The sequence below is a fragment of the Mercenaria mercenaria genome, chromosome 14, assembly GCF_021730395.1.
Source record: "Mercenaria mercenaria strain notata chromosome 14, MADL_Memer_1, whole genome shotgun sequence".
Classification (NCBI taxonomy): domain Eukaryota; kingdom Metazoa; phylum Mollusca; class Bivalvia; order Venerida; family Veneridae; genus Mercenaria; species Mercenaria mercenaria.
In genome coordinates, this window is record NC_069374.1 from 73,071,500 (window position 1) to 73,097,828 (window position 26,329).

The 26,329-nt window shown below is 34.1% G+C and overlaps 2 protein-coding genes across 4 annotated transcripts; one reads left to right on the forward strand and one right to left on the reverse strand.

Moving 5' to 3' along the window:
• Positions 1 to 1,675: 1,675 nt before the first annotated feature.
• LOC123527630 (beta-1,3-galactosyltransferase 6-like) lies at positions 1,676 to 13,082 on the reverse strand. 2 transcript variants are annotated; one of them, XR_008367182.1, is made up of 3 exons: positions 12,995 to 13,082; positions 5,436 to 10,302; positions 1,676 to 4,430 (listed from the first exon to the last, which is right to left on the reverse strand). XR_008367182.1 is itself a non-coding variant. In XM_045307232.2 (2 exons), the coding sequence occupies exon 2, from the start codon at positions 10,174 to 10,176 to the stop codon at positions 9,181 to 9,183; it is 996 nt and encodes a 331-aa protein (XP_045163167.2). In that variant the 5' UTR covers positions 10,177 to 10,302; positions 12,995 to 13,082; the 3' UTR covers positions 1,676 to 9,180. The 2 variants fall into 2 exon arrangements, 1 of the variants encoding a protein (XP_045163167.2); XM_045307232.2 differs by having other exon boundaries at positions 1,676 to 10,302.
• Positions 10,035 to 22,278, forward strand: LOC123526892 (ubiquitin-conjugating enzyme E2 J2-like). Of its 2 annotated transcripts, none has more exons than XM_053523880.1 (8): positions 10,035 to 10,130; positions 16,160 to 16,284; positions 16,897 to 16,937; positions 17,469 to 17,571; positions 18,493 to 18,583; positions 19,654 to 19,701; positions 20,451 to 20,531; positions 21,418 to 22,278. In XM_053523880.1, exons 2-8 carry the CDS (start codon positions 16,160 to 16,162, stop codon positions 21,637 to 21,639), a joined length of 711 nt encoding a protein of 236 aa, XP_053379855.1. In that variant the 5' UTR covers positions 10,035 to 10,130; the 3' UTR covers positions 21,640 to 22,278. The 2 variants fall into 2 exon arrangements, with proteins under 2 accessions (XP_053379855.1, XP_053379854.1); XM_053523879.1 differs by lacking the exon at positions 10,035 to 10,130 and adding an exon at positions 13,208 to 13,361.
• Positions 22,279 to 26,329: the final 4,051 nt, after the last annotated feature.

Genomic DNA, 26,329 nt, shown 5'->3' on the forward strand with positions numbered 1-26,329 from the left:
TGGTGTGAGAGTTATGGCCCTTGAGCCAGATGATGTGTGTGATGATGAGGAATAACTATTTTAAGGTTAAAGCAAATCCATCAAGTAATTACAGAGATAAGGAGAAAAAAGAGAAAGTGTAAAAAAACTTTAACAAAGGTGGGGACGCGGAAAGACGCCGACGCCGGGGTGAATGGGATAGCTCTCCATATACTTGGTATAGTCAAGCTAAAAAGGGGTGGAGGTTGGCGGGATACAAAGAAAGCACAAGATATATAGGATATGATAAGTTAAGCATAAAAATGGGAGTGTGGGAGCAGGGATGTATGGGGATCGGGTTGAGGAATCTGTTAATGTGGAAATTTAAGAAATATTATTTATTATGTTAGTGCGAGGAATTTAAAAACATATATTTTTATGTGTGTTGAGGGGAGTGTAAGAGGGGTATATGAGGGATATGAAGACACCTTAAGAGATATATTAAGTCACATGTCACACTGACTACAATATACTGCTAGATGTCTGCCCCTTTCCAAGGTCAACCACTATGTGAAGCCTGATGACAATAGGGGCAGAAGTTAACAAGTGACTGAGTATTGCAGTGGAAATACAGAAGTCCCCTACTGGTGGAAAACTTTGTTAGTGTTTGTTCTTGAAAAGTGTTGGGACTAAAACTGCTTCAAGGCATTTAGGAGCTAAGAAACAAAAACTATTTTTACTTGAATTTCAATAGTGTCCCCGGCCTACAAGCATAGATCATGTAAGAGACACACTGACTTATCATGGGGAACAGTTGTGTGCAGTAGAAAATATAATCCATCCATGCACATAAAAGTTATAGAGTGGACACAAATTTTTAATTTATCATAAACAGTGTCCTTGACCTTTAACGGACAAGGAATGATCATGTGCTGACACAATGTCTCATCATAGGGAACATTGTGTGTAGCACCAAGATAATCCATCAATACAAACAAAAGTTATGGAGCAGAAACAATTTTTACTTGACCTTCAATAATGACCTTGACCTATGAACTATAAGCATAACTCATGTATGTGCATAATCTACATACTGCCCTCTATTCATATACCAAGTTTTATGAACCTTGCTCAAATACTGATTGAGTAATTGCAGGATCCAGATTTGTGGATGGGTGGATGCACAGCATTCCTATTGTCCCCTCTAGTGTTCCACAGTGCCAGGGTGAGTAAAACAGCCCTCCTTATTCTTTGAAAAGACGAGGTAAAAATGATAAACTGGTTAGATAACGAATGTAATTCACAAGATAATTATATTACATATAGTTATTGTTTCAGTTTTTTCTCCTGGTGTTTGCTATTTACTGCTGGTCTAGAATCACTACTGCAATGTGGACAAGTGTGATGTCATTATTTATTTTATAAGATTGAATTAAAATGAAACTGACTTTTATGTGAGGCAATACCCAGCTGTTGACAAGTTAAATATAGTTGGGAGGTGACCTTGTCATCAAGATCTTATTTCATTTACTTGCCTCTGTGGATCATCATTTAAATCTGTATCATCAACAATTTGTGAATGACCAGTGCAACCTTGGCTTTGACTTCAAACACAATGTCTTATAATTTCGATCATCACTGAGAACAAACATCTCCAACCTGTGATTCCTCAAATCAACAATAAATATTTTGTTTCAATAACAAATATCAAGTCATATAAAATTACAAAATCCATTTATTTAGTCAACATTTTAACAAAAGAATATATTTTGTGTGGTAGGAGTACGCAGAAAACTAACTTACTCTAAATGACACACCATGCTGTATGAAAAATATTCCTAGACATGTTACTGTGTCAGACTTAACTACATGTTTGTAAGAATGCACGGGGTTAAGTAAACTCCTTTATACATCTACTTATGTGAAACAAGAATATTGTCAACAATGTATGACACATGAACCCACTTCCCTGAAAATGCTTGATAGAATGATATGATGAAGTCCAAAATAGGGCTTACTAAAATGCAAATCTTTAATAGATAAAATTCTGAAAATTATTTTTTTTAGTTTCATTACAAAATCAAATATCAAATACAAAAAGTACAATTTTAACCACAATTTTAACGATACTGACAAAAGATATCATCAAAAATTCCTACTACCATACCTAGAGACCTAGTATTCTCTTATTAAAAGAGCATTGCCAGTCATTAGTTAAAACTATTGCCCCAGGTCAGAAGGAACAAGAGTCGACAGTGTTGACTATTGACCAGCAAGCCGTTTAATAAGTGTTTCATTATAAAATATCAGAAATTTATTTTCTCAGCTTTACTTATACATTTTTGAATCATTATCCCCGTAAACACGTGTTGAATGTAGACCCATTATGTAGCACAAACTATTGACTGATGATCTATATAAAGTCATATAAAATGGTCAATAATATATATTGTGAGTGGCTCTTGCAATGAAAGCAAATGGGTGTCAGGAATACAAATTATACAACATGAACAGTTACTGCAAAAATCGAACTTTACTATGCATCTTCTTCTATTCTATAAATAGCACCATGTAAGACAAGAATAAATAAATATTACAAAAACATTGATATAGAAATATAACAGTGCACATAATTAATAACAAGAGGGTCATAATGACCCAAAGTCACTCTCCTGAATACTTACTCAAGTTTGCTACATACAATCTTAATCTAAAGAAAATATATAGCAATCTTAATCAATTGATGGGTCATGATCTTGTACATATTGAGCAACCATATACATTATAAAACTTGTCTGAGATCTTTTAAACATCACTGTACATTCTATGTAAGTTTTATGAAGATTGCTCCAGAAATTCAAGGGCCATCACTCTGGCATTACTGTAGGTAAAATTGCTTATAATAGGATAAGATGGAAGACAATGGATGATGGGCAATCGTTATAGCTCACCCACGAGGAACGTAAGCGCAGCTGAGCTTAAAATCAAAACATAATGCCTTAGTAACCACGACAGTATTACATCACTTCTGGAAATGGTGCAAAATTTGCATAGTGTATATTTACATCGCAACTTTTTAAGGAACATATAGTTCAATATGACTGGATGAGATTTTTGAAAACCTGATTATTTTAAACTGTAGGAAATACTAGGAAAATCCAGCCACTTACAGCCAAAATTAGATGGCAATATCCACAAATAGATATTCTACAATGTAGGTTTTAAAGCTTATCAAACCTGAATATATATCAAAAATGTCCGAGATCTTCTGGTCATAATTGCATTTCATCAACTATCTACTAAACTCACAGCTATTGTAAAAAGCGAATTAGCACTGCATTTCATGGCACATTAAAAATAACTGGTTCCACTTACAATAAATGTATATTCTAATAACAATAACATATTCTATATTAATTTGATAAAATAAACAGGAGTTGTCAGAGGAGACAATGCCCTCGGCTTTTCTGACGCTGGATAATGAAATACGGAAACTAGAGCTACCACTGGAGTGATTATTACTGCAGTGTCAGAGAAAACAAAACATGTAAAGTTTCTGAACCAACAAGATATATTCAAATAAGTGAAGAAAATTTGGGTTATGGATGCACCCCGCCCCCATTTTCATCCATCCAAGGAGAAGCTGTCATGGACCTTGTGTCATCATTATGATGCGACTATTAATATAAGAAAAACTTTTTAAAGTCTGAATTAAACCCACTGAATAATAACGAAAATAAAGTGAAAGTGCATCAAGCCTTTAACCTGGAATTCTATGTAAAGAATGTAAAAGAGTTACGAACCTTGTGTCATATGATGTGAATGATGTTATCTGACAACAATTTCAAGTCTGAATCAAATCTATTTAGTTATAACAGAGAAAGAGTGAAAGTGCATCCAAACTTTAGATGGAAAGTCCACATAAAACGGGGCATAATTTATAAAATCTTGATGTGAGACTTTTGGCCCTTGTGTCAACTGATGTAAGTGATGATGAGGAACAATTAACTAAGTTTGGGGGAAAAGTCCATCAAGTTATAACACAGACAAAGTGAAAGTGCATCAACACATAAATCAAGATGTGGGTAAGAGTAAGTAGGATAGCTCTCCATAACTTTACACTTCACATAGTCATGCTAAAAACCGTTAACTTAAAGATAATATGTGATAACAAAGTATCTTGAACAAGAAATCTACAGTAAATTATTAAAAATTTAATAAAACACTTAAAACTAACAGGTAGGCAGGCTATCAAATGGCAGCTGGTGAAAGTAACAAAACCTAATTAACATTCTATCTACTTGGTAAAAAAGTAATACTGAATGAATAAAGAAGTCAACATGAAAATCTAACAGAACTAAAAAATCTAACAGAACTAAGTAACAATAATTCCGCTTTTTTTAACTACCGTGTATCAATATTATTCTAAAAATATTCCTGTCAGTTTATAACATAGTGACTCAGTGCTAGACCTTTAAAGGTCCATTACTAAAACCCGAACGAGTATTATATGAAAACCAGAGTTTGTAGCTGAGACTTCCTATTTACTGAAAATATGGCTCACTGCATCAGACCTGACCAAATAGTCATGAATATGTTCAAGAATAACTAACAAATAAACAAAAAATGTTGCCTATGTCAAACCGAAAGTATGTTTTCCAACTGCTTACGAACCCGTCGAGCATCTTTGGATTTTTTCGGAAGAATCCTCCGAAACGAGGCTATAATTTATAAATAGATGCAAAATATATTATATGCCCAAACTATAACGTGATTTTTACAAACTTAGCACATGGAATTCAACAATTTTGTAACTCACAAAACCTTCATGAAAATCATTCTTATAATACAGGTAATAAACAGCTATACTACAAGTTTGCGGAAGGACAATTCAGGCTCTTCCCGAATAAAAGTGTTTTTACAACTTTGTCTGCAAACGTTTTCAGTTAATCTCTTTTCAGTATAGTTTTAAGAATATAAATGAATAACTGTCTTACACTGCCGAAACAAAATGTGATTGAAATTTACCTAAATACACTGATTTATGTACATATGGCTACAATAATTTAATAAGATTTTAGACATTAAACACATTGTCTTGGCCTAATATATCACTGTCAGTTTTAAACATAAATTTTGTACATTTCATATTTTTCGTGCAAGTTGTGTATAATTACCATCATGGAAATACAGTTATTTTGTCGCGCGTCTTTAAACGGATATTGGTTTGAAACAATTTTAAAATCACGTGATCCCGAAGAATTTCCGACCGATTACGGAAAAACGATAAACATGAAAGTAGGACAAAATGACCCACCATGTCAGTCTAAGAAAATACAGAAACAATCATTTGTTTCTCTGTTCTTGTGTTGATTTCAAGGGAATATTGCACGGCTATCATAATGTTTAGTACTATATTACAAAATGTGTAGGTTTTTTTTAAGATTTATGTCTATTCATTTGTCTTTATTTTGCACCTTTAAAAAGATTTTATCCTTACAGCTTTCACGATATTTTTTCAGACAAAATCAAACAGCAATGCCAAATTTCTATTCTCATCTAAGGATTATGGCATGCTAACTATTTCATATTCAATACCTGGCATTATGTTCATTTCTAAAAATAAACTCACACACTTTTATACTTTACACTTACTGCTAAAGTTTAACAATTTCAGTTTACAGTATAAACAAATGAGCCGTGCCATGAGAAAACCAACATAGTGCGTTTGCGATCAGCATGGATCCAGACCAGCCTGCACATCCATGCAGTCAGGTCAGGATCCATGCTGTTTGCTTTCAAAGCCTATTACAATTAGAGAAACCGTTAGCGAACAGCATGGATCCTGACCAGACTGCGCAAATGCGCAGGCTGGTCTCAATCCATGATGGCGGCAAAGTCACTATGTTGATTTTCTCATGGTGCAGCTCAAATTGTCATTTATATATAGTTTTAGGTAATATTATGCTTTATGCTATACTTTAACAGTCACACATTTCATTTGCCTATTACACTTTAAGCTACAGCCATTTTGTACAAAAATATAATTATTATTCTAGTTGTTTCTTTTCATTTACACAATATTAGTAATAGTTAGCTATAAAGGGCAAACATTCTGATCTTCAAAAACCTTAGTGAATTAAGGAGTTCCAGTTGTGTTTCAAAAAATGTGTAGAAAAAAATACCTAATACATTTGCCAAGTAGTAAAAAATGTGAAATTGAACCAGTTAAGGTATATATACATGTATATCTTATTCCATGAATATGAAATATCAGTATAATAATATTCATTTATAGAACATATAATTTAAGAGACACTGCTGTTTCTATAATATTGATATTGTGATAAACAGTTAGCAGGATTTTCCTTCAGGCTTTAATCTAACTGCAACATTTTAACTTTTTTGTAAAATTACATATTACGCCTTAAGCATTCATTCTTACAATAGTACTACTTTCACATACAATTACATTTAACTTGAACACATACCTTCTGCATCGGTAATATTTCTAATTTCATACACTGGTTATTACTGGTACCTTTCAGGTATATTCTGAAGTATTTTGCTTCTAGCAACTTTTCTATATTATCATTATTACATAATGAGCTTCAAAGTAAGCCGAGTTTTAAATACAAATATGCAAACCGTGCAGTACATTAACAAGAGCTGTCTGATGACAGCGCCCTCGTCTATTCGAAGAATTGATTGAAGAATGGGGTCAAAATATTTCCACAGATATTCAGACAAAAGAAATAAATAGATTAGACAAACAATGTTCCTGTATTTCTTTGATTTCGATAAGTCTTGCACTAAATGGAAATGTATGAACCAATTTCAAAGTCCAAAAAGGGCCATAATTCAGTCAAAATAGTTATGTACTCTTGCCTACAGATGGAAATCATAATGATAAACAAGTGTTCAAAGTTTAAAAGCCATATGTCAAATAGTTTTGACAAAACGTGGACTTGTATGAAAACTGAACCAATTTCAAAGTCCAAAAAGGGCCATAATTCAGCCAAAATAGATGACAGAGTTATGTACTCTTTCCTAGAGACTATTATACTAAACAAGTGATAAAAGTTTCAAAGCCATATGTCAAACACTTTACAAAAAATTTGAACTGGTACGGAAAACTTAACCAAGATTTCTAAGTCAAAAGGGGCCATAATTCAGCCAAAATCCTTGATGGAGTTATATACTCTTGCTTATAACTGGATATGGTGATGGTAAACAGGTGTTGAAAGTTTCAAAGCTTTATCTCAAAAGACTTTGTCAAAATATGAACTGGTACGAAATATTAACCCAGATTTCTAAGTCAAAAAGGGCCATAATTCAGCCAAAATCCTTGATGGAGTTATGTGCTCTTGCCTATAACTGGACATGGTGATGGTAAACAAGTGTTGAAAGTTTCAAAGCTTTATCTTAAAAGACTTTGTCAAAATACAAACTGGTACGAAAAACTTAACCAAGATTTTTAAGTCGAAAGGGGCCATAATTCAGCCAAAATCCTTGATGGAGTTATGTACTCTTGCCTATAACTGGCCATGGTGATGGTAAACAAGTGTTGAAAGTTTCAAAGCTTTATCTTAAAAGACTTTGTCAAAATATGAACTGGTACGAAAAACTTTACCATGATTTCTAAGTCAAAAGGGGCCATAATTCAGCCAAAATCCTTGATGGAGTTATGTGCTCTTGCCTATAACTGGCCATGGTGGTTGTAAACAAGTGTTGAAAGTTTCAAAGCTTTATCTCAAAAGACTTTGTCAAAATGTGGACTGGTACGAAAAACTTAACCAAGGTGTGACGCCGACGCCGACATGAGTAGGATAGCTCTACTTATTCTTCGAATAGTCGAGCTAAAAATTAAATTAAATATACATATCAAATATACATGTAACATATATTTTTTCATATAAAATATCATTAAAAAAACAAACAATCCTCAAATAGCAACAAGAAAGAGACAGTAACCAAAACTAACTGACTACTGAAAATAGTCATTATCAGCTCTACTAAACAAACATTTACAAAATTAACAATCATTACATGTATATCCAACCATCTTGTTTAAAAAAAATTAATATTCATAAAATGAACTGAATTTGCCATGCATAACATGGTGACCAGCTCTCTCTCTCTCTAAACATTATATGGCTAATTGTCTCATGTGTACTGAGACACTGAAGACATGATATCACACACCTGGATGAGATTAATATATTCTTAAAATATGTTTACAACTGATTCAAATAAGTTTTTTATCCTGGCCAAGAACCATCATTCCAACAACTTGTGTGTATGTGCTATTTCAAAACTACCTAATAAATAAAAGTCACAATTTCCAGAATCTGAGTGACTATTGCTTTACTGCACTCATTTCATTTGAACTTGGGCAGTATTATGGTTTTCTTTTTTCTGAATGAATTACACAGGAAATTAAATCAATTGAATTACACAGGAAATTAAATCAATTGAATTACACAGGAAATTAAACCAATTTAACCTTTAGCCTGCTGACGGCAAGTGATTCTACCTTTGCGACCAATGCAGACCAAGATCAGCCTGCACATCTGTGCAGTCTGATCATGGTCTGCACTGTTCTCCATTCAGTCAGTAAATATTTGGTAATCACCCCTTTTAACAGTAAATGGTACTGTCCAAATTGAAAGATGGACAAATTCATTATAGAAATTTAGCAGGGTAAGGGTTAAAAGCTGTATTTTCAACAGATATTGGATAACATGGGATGAAAGAGATTCAGAAAACACATGCAAAACAATCAGACAATCAAACAATCTGTTTATAAACTGGTACCCTGACAAGTATTATAAGAAATGAATTCATCATGTTTTTCTAATGACTAAAACAACAGTGACCATCAAAATTTATAACCTTTCTTTAGCATACCAGTGTACAAACACAGATCTTAGATTCAGCTGAAATCTGAAGGCTGTAAAACCACCTCAAAAAACTTGAAACATAAATGTAGTTATAATGGCAAATTCCATCCAAGGAGGAAATCAGATTTAGTACATGCTCTTAAATAATAAAACTGAGGCTGGAGACCAGTCTCAAAATGAAACTTTTTCACTGGTCAATTTCAAGACTAGGGTCTGAAACAACCAATCAAATGCTTGAGTTTTGAGATTGGTTTCTAGCCTCATCTTTACAACCATTGGCCCTGAAATATCACTGGCCTGAGAAAACAGTGAATCGTTCTCAAGGAATTGTATGGTCTGTTCTTTCACAACATTTTGTAGGAAGATCTTTCCAGTTGTAGTTATACGACAACCTGACCCTGTTCTCCTTGGCACAAAGCCTTCCCAGCGTTCCTAAATTCTTCTGCAGTTCTTGTAACTCCTCTGGAGGCTTTTTATGGGTAACAAGGTATGAGTTGTAGCAACCTCGAGATTTGTATTCTGTGTCAAAGTTCACATCATGAATTCTATTTACGTCTAATGGGCCGAGCCAAGTTCCCAACGATACATCTTCATTATTTAGCTGTTTAAATAAATCTGCATTCTTTGCTACGTATGCGACTAAATCTTTAGAGATTACATATCCTCCACCCAAAGCGTATGGCAAATATCTATCACACAGAACAAAATCTTTCTCCGCCCATTTTCCAGAGCGTTTAACATGGGCACGACCATCGAAGAAACCCCAGTACAGTTTTTCTTGTGGTTTTGTCAACAACTCATCTAATATTTTCTCCACTCTTACAAAGGAATCTTCATCAACTTTCATGAAAAAATTGTATTTAACGTGATTGTTGACCCATTTTAAGGTGGATATTAATTTCTTAGTCAAACTGCTGTACGACTCTTCAATATCTTCCAGCATTAACAAATCTCTGTGAATTTTTTCTTCCTGTTTTATATTCTTCAACGTCTCTTCTGGAAGATTTTTACATCCAACAACAAACCTTACAGATGCACCGTTCGGCAGAGCCTGCGCCCAGGTTTCTCGTATCACATTCCGGACATCAAAGTGTGACGGAGCTGACATAACAACAACAAGTAAATTTGTTGCAATTAAAACATTTACTCTATCTATTGGCGCTTCTCTACTTTTCAGATCTCTCTCTGCCTCTAGTTCACATGGCGTATGACAGAATGTTAGAAGGACCATCAGCGTAATACACGCTAGAAGTCCAAACAAAAACACTGGTGAGCATTTTCTTCTGAGACGTATCAAAATCATTCTTAAAACCATGACTGTGATTCAACATTGAACGATGCATAACAAAGTTTTCTGTCACTCTGTCCTTGTCAGTGAATTAAAGCATCAGTTTATCCACAGTTATTTCTCCCAAACCTGTTGCTCTTCTAGCACAAACACCTGCAATAAACAAACAAAGGATATCTGTAAATATTTTTAATAAAACATACATGTATGGCATCAATAACAAAATAATGCTGTCACTGGACAACAACGCTTGACTATTCAAAAGCCTTGTAAAAAGGATAAATATGACTTAGTGCAAACTGAAAAGGCGTGACAAATTTTGCTAAAAACGTAAGAAAGAAAAGAGAGTTGTACATCCTCTGTCATGCTTATGAGGCTACATGAGATGTATACCAGTTAATAATGAAATACAAATTAAACCTTTACCAAATCTTGCTATGTCAGAAAGAAGCATGCATAACTTTGTGAAAATTAAGAACAGAGTACATCAGTTCATCAAAATGAAAGAAGAGCTGTCAGTGGACAGCGCGCCCGACTATTCTCAGTGCTTGATAGTATAATATAAGCAATGAGTAAAACTTTAACATTACAATAAGCATATTCTAAGTCGAAAATGGGCCATCATTCAGTCAAAATGCTTGATAGAGTTGCCTCCTCCTTTTTACAGACCCAGGGGTCATGATGGTAAACAAGTATGCAAAATATGAAAGCAATATCTCAATGGACTCTGAAAATATTTGGGGTGGTACGCAAACTTTAACATTTATTCTAAGTCAAAAAGGGGCCATAATTCAGTCAATATGCTTGATAGAGTTGCCTCCTCCTTTTTACAGACTGGGGTCATGATGGTAAACAAGTATGCAAAATATGAAAGCAATATCTCAATGAACTTTGAAAATATTTTGGGTGCTACGCAAACTTTAACATTTGTCACTTTTCTTTTTTTTGTGACGCTAACGCTAACGCTCACGCGTATTTCAGCCTCTGTGATATTCTTTGACTGTTTAACCTTTAGCCTGCTGGCGGAAAGTGATTTTGCCTTTGCGACAAGTGCAGACCAAGATCAGCCTGCACGGATGTGTAGGCTGATTACCGTTATGGTCTGCAATGGTCGCTATTTAATCAGTAAATTCCCAGTGGACACCCCTTTGATAAACAAGTGGTACTGCCCAAATTAAATGAAAGACCAGTCCATTTTAGAAATTTAGCAGGGTAAAGATTAATGGATGCAGCAGTCAGTAGTATCATACCTACTGCATGACTCACTTCTGAATTGTCAAAAATTCTGCCCTCGGTCCTTCAGGCCTCAAGCCAACAGTTCTAACTATTGACTGGCAAGCCATTTAATATTGAGTGTTTTATTACACATGTAATTTACATGACACCAGAAATTAACTTTCAAAGTTTTATTTTTAAACTACCTCATTAAACATTGCGTTGAATACAGACCAGTCATATACATGTAGCGCAACTTTTGGGACCAACAATTTCTGTAAAGGTGTCAAGTCATAAAATACGTTATTAAGTTAAGGTAGCAAGAACTATATATATCTATATATATGTAAGGCAGTGTCTAGCAGTAAGAAGATCTATGCATGTCTGCCTCACTGTCTGCACCTTGGCAAAAATTGAATAAATGACTTTGCCAGTATATCTTATGTTTTATAAGTCAATACCTTTCAAATCAAAACACATAGAAAATCAACATTTTTTTAAAAACGTACCTAAAACTTATTGAACGAAAAGTTCTTACACTACTAAAACTGAATGTTATGACAACTAATCATACCAGCAATTCCCTGAATACACTGGTAATATAGTACATAATAGTACATGTATATTCAATTTGATTACCAGACCTCTAGACTCTGGGTGTAGAGGCAGGGACCCCTAGACACTTCCATAAATATAGCATCCTCTAGGTTAGCTAAAAAATTTCAGCTCAGAAATGTTTTGCTGTAACAGATCTTAGTCCAAGAAATTTGACGCGATACTAGGAAATATTCAGATATTTTTTACAAATGGGCAATATCTCCACTTTAAAGACCAAAACAGTACTAGTGGAGGAAATTTCCAATGAAATTTTCATCGCTGCCGGCCCTTTACATGCTATAGGTTTAAATACTGATTATTTCACGAATTGGTCATAAATTCAAATAAAACTTACATGTATTCAAAGGGAATTCAATTCCTCAATAAAAAAAAAAAAAGTCATTGATTTTAATATGTAAAAATTATCAAATAATATCCAAAATTACGAATTTTCTGGTGATTTAAACCTATGTTTGTACTAAACACGATTAACGTTTACCATGTGTCTACACGCCGATATGCACAAGCGATAAAACCAATAACTTTACATGACTGTGTACTGATCCTCCATCATTTTGGTCTCTCAAAGTTTTGAGGTTTAGATTGCCCGTCACAAATATAAAACAATCTGAACGTCAAATTATTTTGACTATCCGATATAAGCCAAATGAGTAAGGCTACTGATTTCAAGACAATCAAAACTGAGACGAATTAAAATACAAATTTTATTATAAGTCCGACTTGTCAAGTCGGTGATAAATACAATGTACAGCTACCAAAGAGCTATAAGAATAAATAGATCGGCAACTTGAACGCTACTGACCAGAGGCGGACTCATTGCACGAGTAGATTTTAACCATAAAAAATACTGAAATATACCGCATGGTATCGGGTGTACTTTAATAATACAGCATAATCTCTATAATATTTTCGTGATAAAGCAGATAAAATTTACCCAAAAATTGTTAAGGTTGCACAAACGTTATGATTTTTGTCTTTAACTTTTTATCATAATTAGAAAATTATTTCTTACCTTACCGGTGTAAAATGGCTTGGACTAAATTAATGACATTTTCCCATTTCTATGTCTCTAAATAGTGGGAATAAAATCAACGTATAATATGTTGTTAAGCCATTAGAACATCAAGAATGGACATTTAAAAATTAGATTTATTTTGTAAACGACCAAGAAGGAGGACAGCAGATAGACAACAGGATATGGTATTATGACAAGCACGATCGGGCAGTTTTATTTTAATTTAGTCTATACCCAGTGACGGTGACTGCAACTTCCTGTTTTGATTTCACGAAAAATTCCCAGGAAAATGTCATTTCTTTGACAAATGACTGTATATATTCTGAAACTAATGGAATTATATCTCTAACATTTTGTGTCCAAGGTATAAGGAAAAGATAGATTACTGTTTCCATGTTAGATTTTTTTTTATATAAATAGGGTTAAACCCCATCTGTTATGTCAATTTTACATTTCATGATTTCTGTAAAGAAACAGGTTGAAAATATATCAGTAGGACGACAATGTAATACAAAACTGTCGTACTTGTAGTGATAGTAGGTTTATAGGCCACTTCCAACAGCCTTGCTGTTTGGTTGACTCTTTATGCTGCGTTTACTGTGACATAGCCACGATGTCCATGATTTGAGTGAAGCATAGGGGTCGTGGTATCGAATCGTGGTGATCTTGAGGGAACTTGGTGGAATCATGATGATCATAAGGATCGTGACAAAATTTTTGACAGTCAAATTTTTTTCCACGATTATCCTGATTTTCGTTAAATCTTGACAGTCAGGGGTGGAACTGTTTCAAGTTATCGCAGTTTATAACCCATTTGAGTTATTGCTTATACTTTCATAACTTGTTTCAGGTTACATAACTTAAAACAGTTACACCCCTGCCAGCTTGAGAGAGAGTGATAGAACGTGGAAATCGTAGTAGAGCTAGTACAGCTTAACAGACCTTAACATAGCACATCAGACCTTGATGCTCCATCGTAAGGGATCTTGGGGAACTTGGAAACACGATTCCTTAAGTTTGAATAGATCTGGAGGCATGATCCTTACATAGTTGAAGTAGGAACCAACATCTTCACTCCTGAATTCTCTGTTGAGAAGTCGAGTATTATCCCAATTGGTGCCTTCAGTTTACACTTAATCATGTCCTCACCCTGCAGGTCCTAGGCCTTCTATTTCTTCGTTATCTTCCTCTCTCTTCTATCCTGTCATGTTCCGTCACTTGTTGCTGCTGCGGACAGGTAACTATATACTATAGGCATACGTAAAAATTGCCAATTCGGCATCTTCTTCATCTCTTGGATGCATAGCTTGTTTCTCTTTGGAATCTCTGTCCAGAGAGAATGAGAGGATGACCCATGCGTCCTATTTATACCCCAATTGTTTTCAAAAGGTGACAATCTTGATCAAATCATGGCCATAAATCGTAGGAGAGCTTAACAGAACTTGATAACGTGAGAGATCTAAATAGAATGTGACAAAACGTGATACATATCAGGGTTCTAGCCAGGATTTTTTGAAGGCATGTTGCAGAAGGATATTTTTTGATGAACAAAGGGGTGGGTGTGGGAGGGTTGCCCCCTCCCGCATGGGGGGTATGGGGGTTACCCCAGAAAATTTTGTGTTACTACAACTCATTTTGGTGCATTCTGGTGCATTTCAGAGTGAAAAACATAGTGGTATTTTCAGTGATTAATAAGCATCATTTACATGCACAAGAAGAACAAATAGAAGATATTGGGTCATAAAAGATCCTATGGAGTTTATTTGCTGAATGATAATATGACATATAGCATATCGTGGTAATTGTAAGTGAACTTGAGAGAACGTGATGAAATAGTGGCAGATCTTGACCAGATCGTGTTGGTTTCGTAACAAAACGCTACAGGTAGTACTTAACAGAAAGTACTGAGAGCATAGGAAAGCGTAGTAATAGTTTACTAATACAAAACTAATGCAATAAATCGTGGAGCTCCACGCTTTTTTTAAATCATGGACATTGTGGCTAAGTGTAAACGCAGCATTAGCGACGTGATCAGAGTGTCCACCTATGGATCACGAGGTTTTGGGTTCGAGCCAGTATTTTCTCTCCCAGGGTTTACTTTAATGGCAACTTGGATGTTTGACGGATGCATGCGGTGAGCATGGAGGGTCATTCTTGGGAGCTAGTAAGCTCTGAAAAGTAAAGGGGGAGAAGTGTAGTGATAGTAGGTTTATACTTTATAGGCCACTTCCAATTTAGCCTTGCTGTTGGGTTAACTCTTTAGTGATGTGGTTAGAGTGTCTGCCTACTGTCACGAGGTCCTGGGTTTGAGCCCCAGTAGGGACCTTGGTATTTTCTCTCCCAGGGTTTACTTTATACCAATAGCCACTTGCGAACTGTTTCACTATTTGTATGTAAGAGCTGTACACGAATAGCAGCTTCCCTACATTATATATCCTTTCCATCTGTAAACAAGGTTATATTATATATTGCATACATTCTGTTGAATTTAACATTAAAATCAGCTTCATCAGATGGAACAACTGCAACGTCATCTAATGAACATTCTCCGTGACTTCCTATACGTGGACGTGGTCAAAACAGCGGTCCGTTATCACTAAGCAGCATTTTGTTACTTTGGTGCCTTTCCTTTTGCTGTTCATACAAAATGAATATCATAATTATCAATGGAAAAGAATAGGGCGAATGTAAATATATGAAAAACCATTTTGCAGTCAGAAGAAATTTGAATTGAAAATATAAATCTGTAGATATCAGGCCTTTTTTTCATCAACTTGGGAATGCCACTGACACTGGTGGAATTGGGAAAATGTTCGCGGAAATTGTCTTAATTGGGACAATTTGCAAATTACCAAAATCTACATACAATAATGTGTTTTTGTTGAAATATTAATGAATTGCATTTCAGTAATTGTTCAACAGTATTATAATTTACCCAAATATACATACAAATTAGAAAAACTATCTTGAAAACAGCAAAAGCCCTAAAAGGTATAATCATTTGGGAATTTTAAATTCAAATTTGGGGAAAAAACATACTTTTTTTCACTGGGATTACCTCCTTTTACCGGAGGTAGATTTATAGTGGAAAAAAGCCCTGGATATAATAGGATATTGAATCTCTTTGAATTGAAAATTGATCTGTACTTATTAACTTTTTAGATGTCATCATCAAAGCGTGTAAACACTACAGCCACTGCAAGGTTACGGCAGGATTATATGAGAATCATGAAAGATCCTGTACCATACGTGAAAGCTGCACCATTGCCTTCAAATATCTTGGAGTGGTAAATAGAAGTTTACTGAATTTGAATGAACTATAATCAAGTTGAACATAAAATAAGGGTTATATAATTAATATGCAACAGTCTTTAACAGAATTTTAGAAATCTGCTCAAAAGATGTGCAATTACACTAGGTTATAGGTTTGTGACCACAGGTTATGCTAAATAGTGCTTTACAAATACTTCTATAAATTATAGATCAGGGTTTGATAAGTTTTTCTTTTTGCATTAAAATGCTCATTTCTGGCAACTGCAAGGAATTATTATGAAGTTTTATACAATTATATTATAAGAGGTAAAAGAGGAAGGGCACAATGCAAGAACAGTAACTCTGACAACAGTAATTATCAAATTATCTCCCTTCCTGAACAGATGTAAGGTACATGTAGTTTAAGCTTTAAAGGATAAACTGAGTGAGTGTTACATATTACCAGTACAACCTTTTTAAACAAGTGTTTCAGTGGGATTATGAACCACATTTTAATTCTAGTTTAAGCCTCTAACCATATTCATATATCTCAAAATCTGCCTGCCTTGAGATATTTTTGTATTGAAGATACATTATTTTTTTCACTCAAGACGTATCCTATAAATATATTCCATTATAACTTTCAGGCACTATCTAGTGGTTGGACCAGAAAACTCTCCATATGAAGGTAACTGTGATAATGTTTTTACTATTCAAGAAATCAAGAATATGTATTTTCTGTTTAAAAGAAGTTTTTTTCTAAAAATATCAACTTAAATGGTAAAAGAGTTGTTGGTTTTTAAGATGTTAGTCTCTTTATTTAAAGAATATATACATCTAGAGGAACAACCATTAAATCAAAGACAAAAATAAAGGCTACTTATGAATGTCAATTGTAAAACAATATACTAAATCACTTTAGATCCCTAATTTCTGATGGTATCAATTTCAAAGAGAGTATGGGAGGAAAGGTCATTTTCCCTTTTAATGCTGAGAGCAAAACAAGGGAACTACTGGTACAAGTGTTACAGTTTTCACTTCTTTGGTATGATGTGGCCAGGACTCTTCACTTAAAGCAGATCTATGCTCTACCGCCACTAGGCTACCAAGGCAGTATCTGATTACACCAAAATCATAAAGCAATTTCAAAAAGCATGTTTTTTTTTCTGTGTCAATTGCCTGTCACTTGTATTCATAGTTTCTCTTGTTTAATTTCTAGGGGGCACATATCATGGAAAGCTGGTCTTTCCTCGTGAATTTCCCTTCAAACCTCCAAGTATATATATGATTACACCAAATGGAAGGTTTAAACTAAATACAAGGTAAGTAAGGATTTACAATTACAAGTTACCTGTGCTTTTGGATTGTGATACCTATAATGTTTTTGCATGATGTGCAGTATTGGAGTCATATGTTACAAAACAATATTGTACGTTGAGGTCCTTTTTTTGCATTGTAGAAAATGTATTTTATAATAATAGTTACACAAAAATGACAATTCAACAATATTTTTTTAAATGCATGTACATTAATTATATCAGTTCATAGATTTTTTCTTGTAAAACATAAATTGTAGAATGAATAGTGTAAAGATTCATCAGTAAAACCTTTAAATTTATGAAAACTTTCTTGACTGTCTTGGTTTTGGTGATTTCTTGTAGACTTTTATTAATCAGGAACCTTGATTAATATTGACAGTCAGGGGTGTAACTGTTTTAAGTTATATAACCTAATTCAGTTATTTTTTCAAGCATTTTATAACCTGTATAAGTTATAAAATATAAGTTAACTCAGGTAAGTTATTCAAAAAAAGTCTTTGCTGTTCTCACAAAGTGATCTATACAATGAAATAAGTAGCAATCTGTGGTTTATCAAATTCTCTTTTATAAGCAATAACTCAAATGGGTTATAAACTGCGATAACTTAAAACAGTTATACCCCTGACTGATTGAGGCTGTTAATAAATGTTAGTTAGGGATGTTGCTTGATGCTTCTTTGCCAAATAAGTTTGAATACAATTCTTACTTTAGAATTGTGTGGTCAGATAATGGATCATATGCTCTAAATGTATTTTGTCTGATTTGAAGCTAAGAAACATAGCAAAATTAAGGAGAGGTAATTTTCAGTCTTCCATTTTATTAGTTGATCTAGTACCATCACATGCAAATGCTGTTTATTTAGATATTGTATGTGTTTAAACGGTATATATGGCATATGTCTCAATAAGCATGTATATCTTTCAGATTGTGTTTAAGTATCAGTGACTTCCACCCAGACACCTGGAATCCTGCCTGGTCTGTGTCAACTATTCTTACAGGAATGTTGAGTTTTATGGTAAGTGTAATATTTAAAAACCTTCATTGTTCATAGTGTTAACTCAGTAGACTATAAGTTAAGTTGCCACCAGTTCAGATCTAAGGTGAGCCCAATATTGCTGCTAGTTCAGGCCATAGATGAGCTCAAAATTTGCTGCCAGTTCAGGCCATAGATGAGCTCAAAATTTGCTGCCAGTTCAGGCCATAGATGAGCTCAAAATTTGCTACCAGTTCAGGTCATAGATGAGCTCAAAATTTGCTGCCAGTTCAGGCCATAGATGAGCTCAAAATTTGCTGCCAGTTTAGGCCATAGATGAGCTCAAAATTTGCTGCCAGTTCAGGCCATAGATGAACTCAAAATTTGCTGCTAGTTAGGCCATAGATGAACTCAAAATTTGCTGCCAGTTCAGGCTTGGTGAGCTCAATGTTGCTGCCAGTTCAGGTCTTAGATGAGCTCAATGTTGCTGCCAGTTAAGGTCTTAGATGAGCTCAATGTTGCTGCTAGTTCAGACTGGGTGAGCTCAATGTTGCTGCCAGTTCAAGCCATAGGTGAGCTTAATGCTGCTGCCAGTTCAGGCCATAGGTGAGCTCAATATTGCTGCCAGTTCAAGCCATAGGTGAGCTTAATGTTGCTTTCAGTTCAGGCCATATGTGAGCTTAATGTTGCTGCCAGTTCAGGCCATAGGTGAGCTTAATGTTGCTGCCAGTTCAGACTGGGTAAGCTCAGTTTTTCTGTCAGTTATGAAATGAAAACATAGATTTTAATACTGTATAGAAGTGTAACAGGCCAGTCATAGATGCAGAAAACTCTTACATGTGAAAATTGTATTTTGATATCAGTGGATTTGTCTTCGTTGTAAAACAAAAAAAACAAAAAATCAAGTCACAAAACTTGTGTAGTAGACATTAACTACAGTTTACTGGTTTGCTTAAAGAACAGCACATTAACAGCAACACAGAGTTCAGGAAACATAGTTGTTTAAGCCCATTTTAGAATGCTGCAAAACATATACAGTGTTTAAATATGAATGGTTTATTGATTTGCATCTGAATGAAATTCCTGTAACATTGTACATGTTTATATTTCAGTTAGAGAAGACACCTACACTTGGTAGCTTAGAGACTTCGGATTACACTGTAAGTTGCTTTTTGTCTCGGTCTTCTGAAGAAAAAGAAGCATTGAAAGGATAAGTAAGATGATATATAATTTATATATCATCTTACTTATCCTTTCAATGCTTCTTTTTCTTCAGATATAATAAATATGAGCCGCGCCATGAGAAAACTTACATAGTGCGTTTGCGACCAGCATGGATCCAGACCAGCCTGCGCATCCGCACAGTCTGGTCAGGATCCATACTGTTCACTAAAGGTTCCTCTAATTCCAGTAGGCTTTGAAAGCGAACAGCATGTATCCTGACCAGACTGCGCGGATGCGCAGTCTGGTCTGGATCCATGCTGGTTGCAAAAGCACTGTCTTGGTTTTCTCATGGTGCGGCTCATATATTCATTTGGGTCGTCAACTGGTAGCAGTAAAGCTTGCAGTATGCAGTGAACAGATGCTTTTGACAATCACTGCTTTCCTAGATTGACTTTCAACTGCTCAAAATATTTTAATGTTAATTTCATGGGTAAGATTCTGGCCTCCATTCAGAGATACCTGACTGCATACTTTATATAGAAATATAAGCTACAGTGTGTGCATTTTCTAACTGGATCAGTTATGATTTTGAAAATTTAAACAGATATCTCTGTTACAATATTACCAGTTGAATACAGTGTATACTTATTATAAATACATGAAAATTTTAGTTTACAACCAGAAATCCATATATGCCATTGAACACAGTGTACACTCGCTGTAAATCTTTTGCTTCAACTTTCAGAAAAGACAGCTGGCAGCACAGAGTAATTCTTTCAACTTGAAAGACAAAATATTTTGTGAGTTATTCCCTGAAGATGCAGAGGTATGCAGTTGTCTGAGTTTTTCCTGAACATGTTTTTGTTTAAGCTCACAGGAGCATGAAAGAACCAGTTATTTATATATTAGAGGCCTCATTCCTTAAACATTTACTACGAAACATACACCAAATACAGTTGAGCTTGCTTTAACAGCCGCCAGTATTTGGCAGCTTCTCGCTTTAAGCATCCAGCCTGCATACTTCCCAGGTGGACTTATTGTTCTAATACTAACTTGCCTTAAGCAGTCAAAATAGTAACTACTCTCTTGACTGGCTGCTTTATGCAGGTTTGGCTGTGTATACTTGCTGACAAGGTTTCAAACAAACACAAACTTGGTGACAGAAAAGACTGCTTCATCAAAGCTAGAATTCCCTGTATATGAGATGGGCGAAAATTTTCCCATTAACAGAATTTCCTCAAACTTTGGATATTGAAGGACAATCATCTAAGAAACAAAAATATGCAATAAAAGTCATAGGTCACCTGTATAGAAAAAGAGTTATCTGCCCTTGAAAATGTCATTTTTGGGGGAAATGCAGTTTTCATAGATGATTGTCCTTGTATGGGGCAAGATTGTTTAAACAAAATTTGAGTAATGACCCTTATTAAGTGAAAAAATACTGTGTAATGCACAAAACTAGTACACCTAATTAAAGCTTAAGTTTCTAACTTGTGCAAGTAATTTGTAGTATACACTAAATGACTTTGAGAATGCCTTCTCAAAACATAGGAAAAATATGATCCAAAAACGTTTCTTCAGTGTATATATTTTGAAATATGCATAATAAGGGTATTAAGGTGGAAATTTTCTCTGCAACAATCAGACCCATCCATTCATATCTTTTTTTGAGCCACAATCCATCAGTATCATTTGTTCTTTTTTTCTTCAAGAAAATCAGAGAAGATATCAAGAAGCGCGAAGAGGAGATGATTGAATCAACAAAATTAGCTGTACAAAATACAAACCAGTCTAGTTCAAATCGTGCAGTAAATGGAGGCGAAGACAGAAATAACGGACTTCTAGGCAGTGCATTATCTAATATACTCGTGATAGTTGGTTTTGCTATGTTTGCCTATACAGTAAAGTGTGTTCTAAGGACTATCGTAGAATAGAGATGTGGAATTGAAAACACAACTGGATATATTGTGACTTTCATGGCTACGTTTTACTGTTAGAAGCAGATATTTTTACAAAGCCAAATTCTTTTTTACAGAAATTTTGAAAGACTTAGAACAGTACAGTCTTAGCCAGCTCTGCCGTGGATTCATTCACGCAGATTTTATTTTGTTAATTTTCCTTGCTTGTGCTTAACCCTTAGCCTGCTGCAGGCGAATTTAACAGCCTTTGCAAACAGCTTGGAACCAGATCAGACGCCGATTAAATCGGCGTCTGATCAGGTTCCAAGCTGTTTGCTACTCTGACAATATTTCTTCCAATTTTGGAGCAAATTAAATGAACTTTACAATTTTAGCAGACGACATTTCCAGCAGACGACAATTTATCTAGCATGCTAAAGGTTAAAGGAACATGCCTCCAGGCGATTGTCAAAATTTTTAATTTTTGAGAAAAAAAAGAACATTGAAGGTAATTGTATCACAAGTAATACACCAGTATTGTTTAAGCAAATATTTTAATTATGTATGATGTCAAGTAGAGCTATATTACTTCCACTTTGTATTAACACACTTTTGAAAGTTTTCCAATCGTTTTTTTGGCTAAAAATAAATAAATACATCTTAAAATGTAACAAACACATTTTAAATTTTTTTCTATTGTAATGACTAACAAATGAATGAATTTTTGTACATTTACAAAAATCTGAAGGTGTGTTGCTTTAATGCTGTGAAATAATGAAGATTAACTTTTTAAAAAAAAATGTAAGTTTTACAAAAGATAGTGTAGGCATAGGAAATAGAGATCAATATATTTGCACCTTTACTAATCCTACCAGGTGTTCTGTATTACAAAAGTGGATCTATTGTGACATTTTGATACAAGCAAAACTGTATTATCTGCACTATTATTTACCTACTGGTACTTCGTTTTATTATTGGCTTGTTAAAAGTTAATTTTTTACCATATGTAAGTTGACAGAATCATAGGAACCATGTCTTGAGGGGTAAATCAAACACAAATGAATAAATCCTTAATGATTTTGTTGTGCAAAAAAGTATGATATTGTGTCTTAAACAGTTTTCATTTTCCACTCAATTGTGTAATTGCAAGGGAAGTAAACTAATAGATCTCTACTTATAAGTACTAGCCCAAGGCAAGAGTTGTCATTCTTTGTGGATCACAACTTTAAATTAAAAATTAAAACTTCTGTTATTGATATTAACAAAACTATCATAAACTTCACATTTGTGAAATCATTTTTGGTTATTTCAAGGACTTGGAAATTAATTTCTAGACTTTATTTAATGTAATTCTATCATTGAAAATTTTAGGGCCTATCTCTAGATAGTGCAGTGATATGGGTATAGGAGATCTTCAGAAAATATCTCCATGCTTTCAACAATATCATTTGTAAAAATAACCACATGACATTGTACAGTTTCTGGTATATTTCTGAAATTTATCTAGGTGTCTGTGTGTCCAATCTGCTTGTAGCACTACATATATGTCATGGTAAAGACATGCCAGGATTTAGATGTTTTGTTTAAACTATCACTGTGCTGTAATACCTTATAATTGATAGATATAGACCTGCTTAAATTCCTTTGTTTTGTCTCAGCTGTCAGAGTAACACAATTGTCATTTTTGAAACATTTCATGCTGCAAAGTCATTTATAAGTTGAAGTAAGTGCTTTTAGAAAATAACAAAATGAAAACTGTTAAATTTATGATATTTCTGAAAGAAAACTTGCCTTGACTCTACACTGGACCATTTTTAGCTCATCTGATTTTTTGAAAAAAAAATGATGAGTTATTGTCATCACTTGAGCGGTTGTCGGCGTCGGCGTCGGCGTCTGCGTTGGCGTTGCCTGGTTAAGTTTTATGTTTAGGTCAGCTTTTCTCCTAAACTATCAAAGCTATTGCTTTGAAACTTGGAATACTTGTTCACCATCATAAGCTGACCCTGTATAGCAAGAAACATAACTCCATCTTGCTTTTTGCAAGATTTATGGCCCCTTTTGTACTTAGAAAATATCAGATTTCTTGGTTAAGTTTTATGTTTAGGTCAACTTTTCTCCTAAACTATCAAAGCTATTGCTTTGAAACTTGGAATACTTGTTCACCATCATAAGCAGACCCTGTACATCAAGAAACATAACTCCATCTTGCTTTTTGCAAGAATTATTGCCCCTTTTGGACTTAGAAAATCAGTTTTCTTGGTTAAGTTTTATGTTTAGGTCAGCTTTTATCCTAAACTATCAAAGCTATTCCTTTAAAACTTGCAACACTTGTTCACCATCATAAGCTGACCCTGTACAGCAAGAAACATAACTCCATCCTGCTTTTTGCAAGATTTATGGCCCCTTTTGGACTTAGAAAATATCAGATTTCTTGGTTAAGTTTTATGTTTAGGTCAACTTTTTCTCTTAAACTATCAAAGCTATTGCTTTAAAACTTGCAACTCTTGTTCACCATCATAAGCTGACCCTGTACAGCAAGCAACATAACTCCATCCTGCTTTTTGCAATAATTATTGCCCCTTTTGGACTTAGAAAAATCATTTTCTTGGTTGAATATTATGTTTAAGTCAACTTTTCTCATAAACTATCAAAGCTATTGCTTTAAAACTTGCAACAGTTTTTCACCATCATAAGTGGACACTGTACATCAAGAAACATAACTCTGTCCTGCTTTTTGCAAGAGTGATGGCCCTTTTTAGACTTAGAAAATCATGGGTAGGACAATATTTCTATTATACAAAAAAAATCAGATGAGCATCAGCACCTCTAGGCAGTGCTCTTGTTAGAATTGTTCCAGAACTGGTAAAGATTGTGAATTACTCATTAGTGGTTCCTTACATCTTATCTTTAATGTATAGAATTCTGTTTTCAGTTTATCAGCTTGTGAATGTCTAATTAAGAAAAAATATCTATGAGACATTGTCATCATTTTATCATCGGTGTTGGCGTTGGTAAATTTAAGATTTTTGATTAGATGCACATTTTCTTTAAAACTAAAACAGCTATAAATTTGAAGCTTTCTATATTTGTTTGTCATCAATAGATTAGTAATTAGGCCAAGCACCATAACCCTCACTTGCAATCTGTGAGAATTATGGCCCTTTTAAACAATAAAAATGATATATCTTCAAGTTTTTAATTTTGGTTTACTGTTTTTAAGAGCTTTATTGCTTTAAACTTTATTAGTAGGTGAGTAAAAACTGTAATTTTCTTCTTGCATATTGCATTATGTCTTGCTTGTGCATATGATCATTGGCACCTGCAGGTGTTTCTTTTGTTTTGAATTGAAATATGATTATTTGAAAAGTATGTTTTGTTTTTGAAAATACATGAGGAAATTACAGTAGAGTTTCTATTTATTATATACCCATATAAATTCTGTAAAAGAAATTGGCTTGTATTTCACAAGTAAATATTATGAACAGGCAGAAAAAAATTCCATATTGTACCTCCTGTACTGTATGTTACCGGACTACTTTCATTAATATGCATGACCTGACACAGTTCTATAAATAGCGCACATAAAAAGTTTCATTTTAACATCGATAAACATTGAAGATTTCGTTCAATAACAAAAGGCCAAACAAAAAGGTTTGAGGTATATAATAAAAGGGTCATTATAACAGTAGCTAGATCTGGGAATTTGTATTTGGCTTTTGTGGATTTTGCAAGGTCGGATCACACTCGGCGCTTGCGCGCCTCGTGAGATCCAATCTGGCAAAAATCCACTCGAGCCGAATACATCATCCCAGATCGAGCTACTATTATAATAACCCTATTATATTTTTCAAAGATATTTGTATATCTAACATGCTTAAGGTATTCAAAAAATGCAAATGTTACGTGTTTTCAGCTGTTAATTATTTTTCACTTAAGGACAATCCATAGTTTCAGCAGTTGGTGATAATTTCTGAGTCTCATAACTGGACAACTACTTTTAAATTAATAATCCAGTTTCATTGTAAAAAGTAAAAGTGAAAAGGTGTGTATCTTCTCTATATAGTTCTATGATTACCTATGATTTAAATATACCAGAAAACATCAGAAGCAAACTTGACTTTTTCCATAAACTTGTTGCTTGTATTGTATAGATTTATCTTATACATGTAGTCAGTTTTGGCTGCAGTTTATGGTTTGGCTTTTGAACTTTTGGAACATTTTTGATCCCAGTTTGAAAAGCTGTATTCAGATAACTTTCTTTTTAGAGTCTTTAAGAATTTTCAGCTTTCGTTCATGTAAACCTATCTGATGATTATGTAAAAAATACTGCAAATCTGCATGGTGAATCTTTTTATGAAATTTATTGTTGATACGGTGATGTGATTGAAACGTGGATTCTGTTTACACAGTAACATACAGTGTCCACAAACATTTACCTTGACTTTCCCCTTAGTAAAGAATCTTTCAACCTTCTGCTCAACACTAAAGTGTAAAATCTTTGTCATGTCATTGAGCTTAGAGGTTTCAGTTGTGTAGTTCTTTAATTTTTAGCTTGTCTAGTTTTTGAAAAAAAAATGTACCAGTATTTTCGTCACTTTGATTGTTGGCATTGGTTGAGATTTTTGTTGAGTTCTACTTTTTCTCAAAAACTATAGTTATAGGTTTGAAACTTTGCACACTTGTTTATCATCATTAGGCAAGTAAAAAATGTTCCTTTTTGTACTTA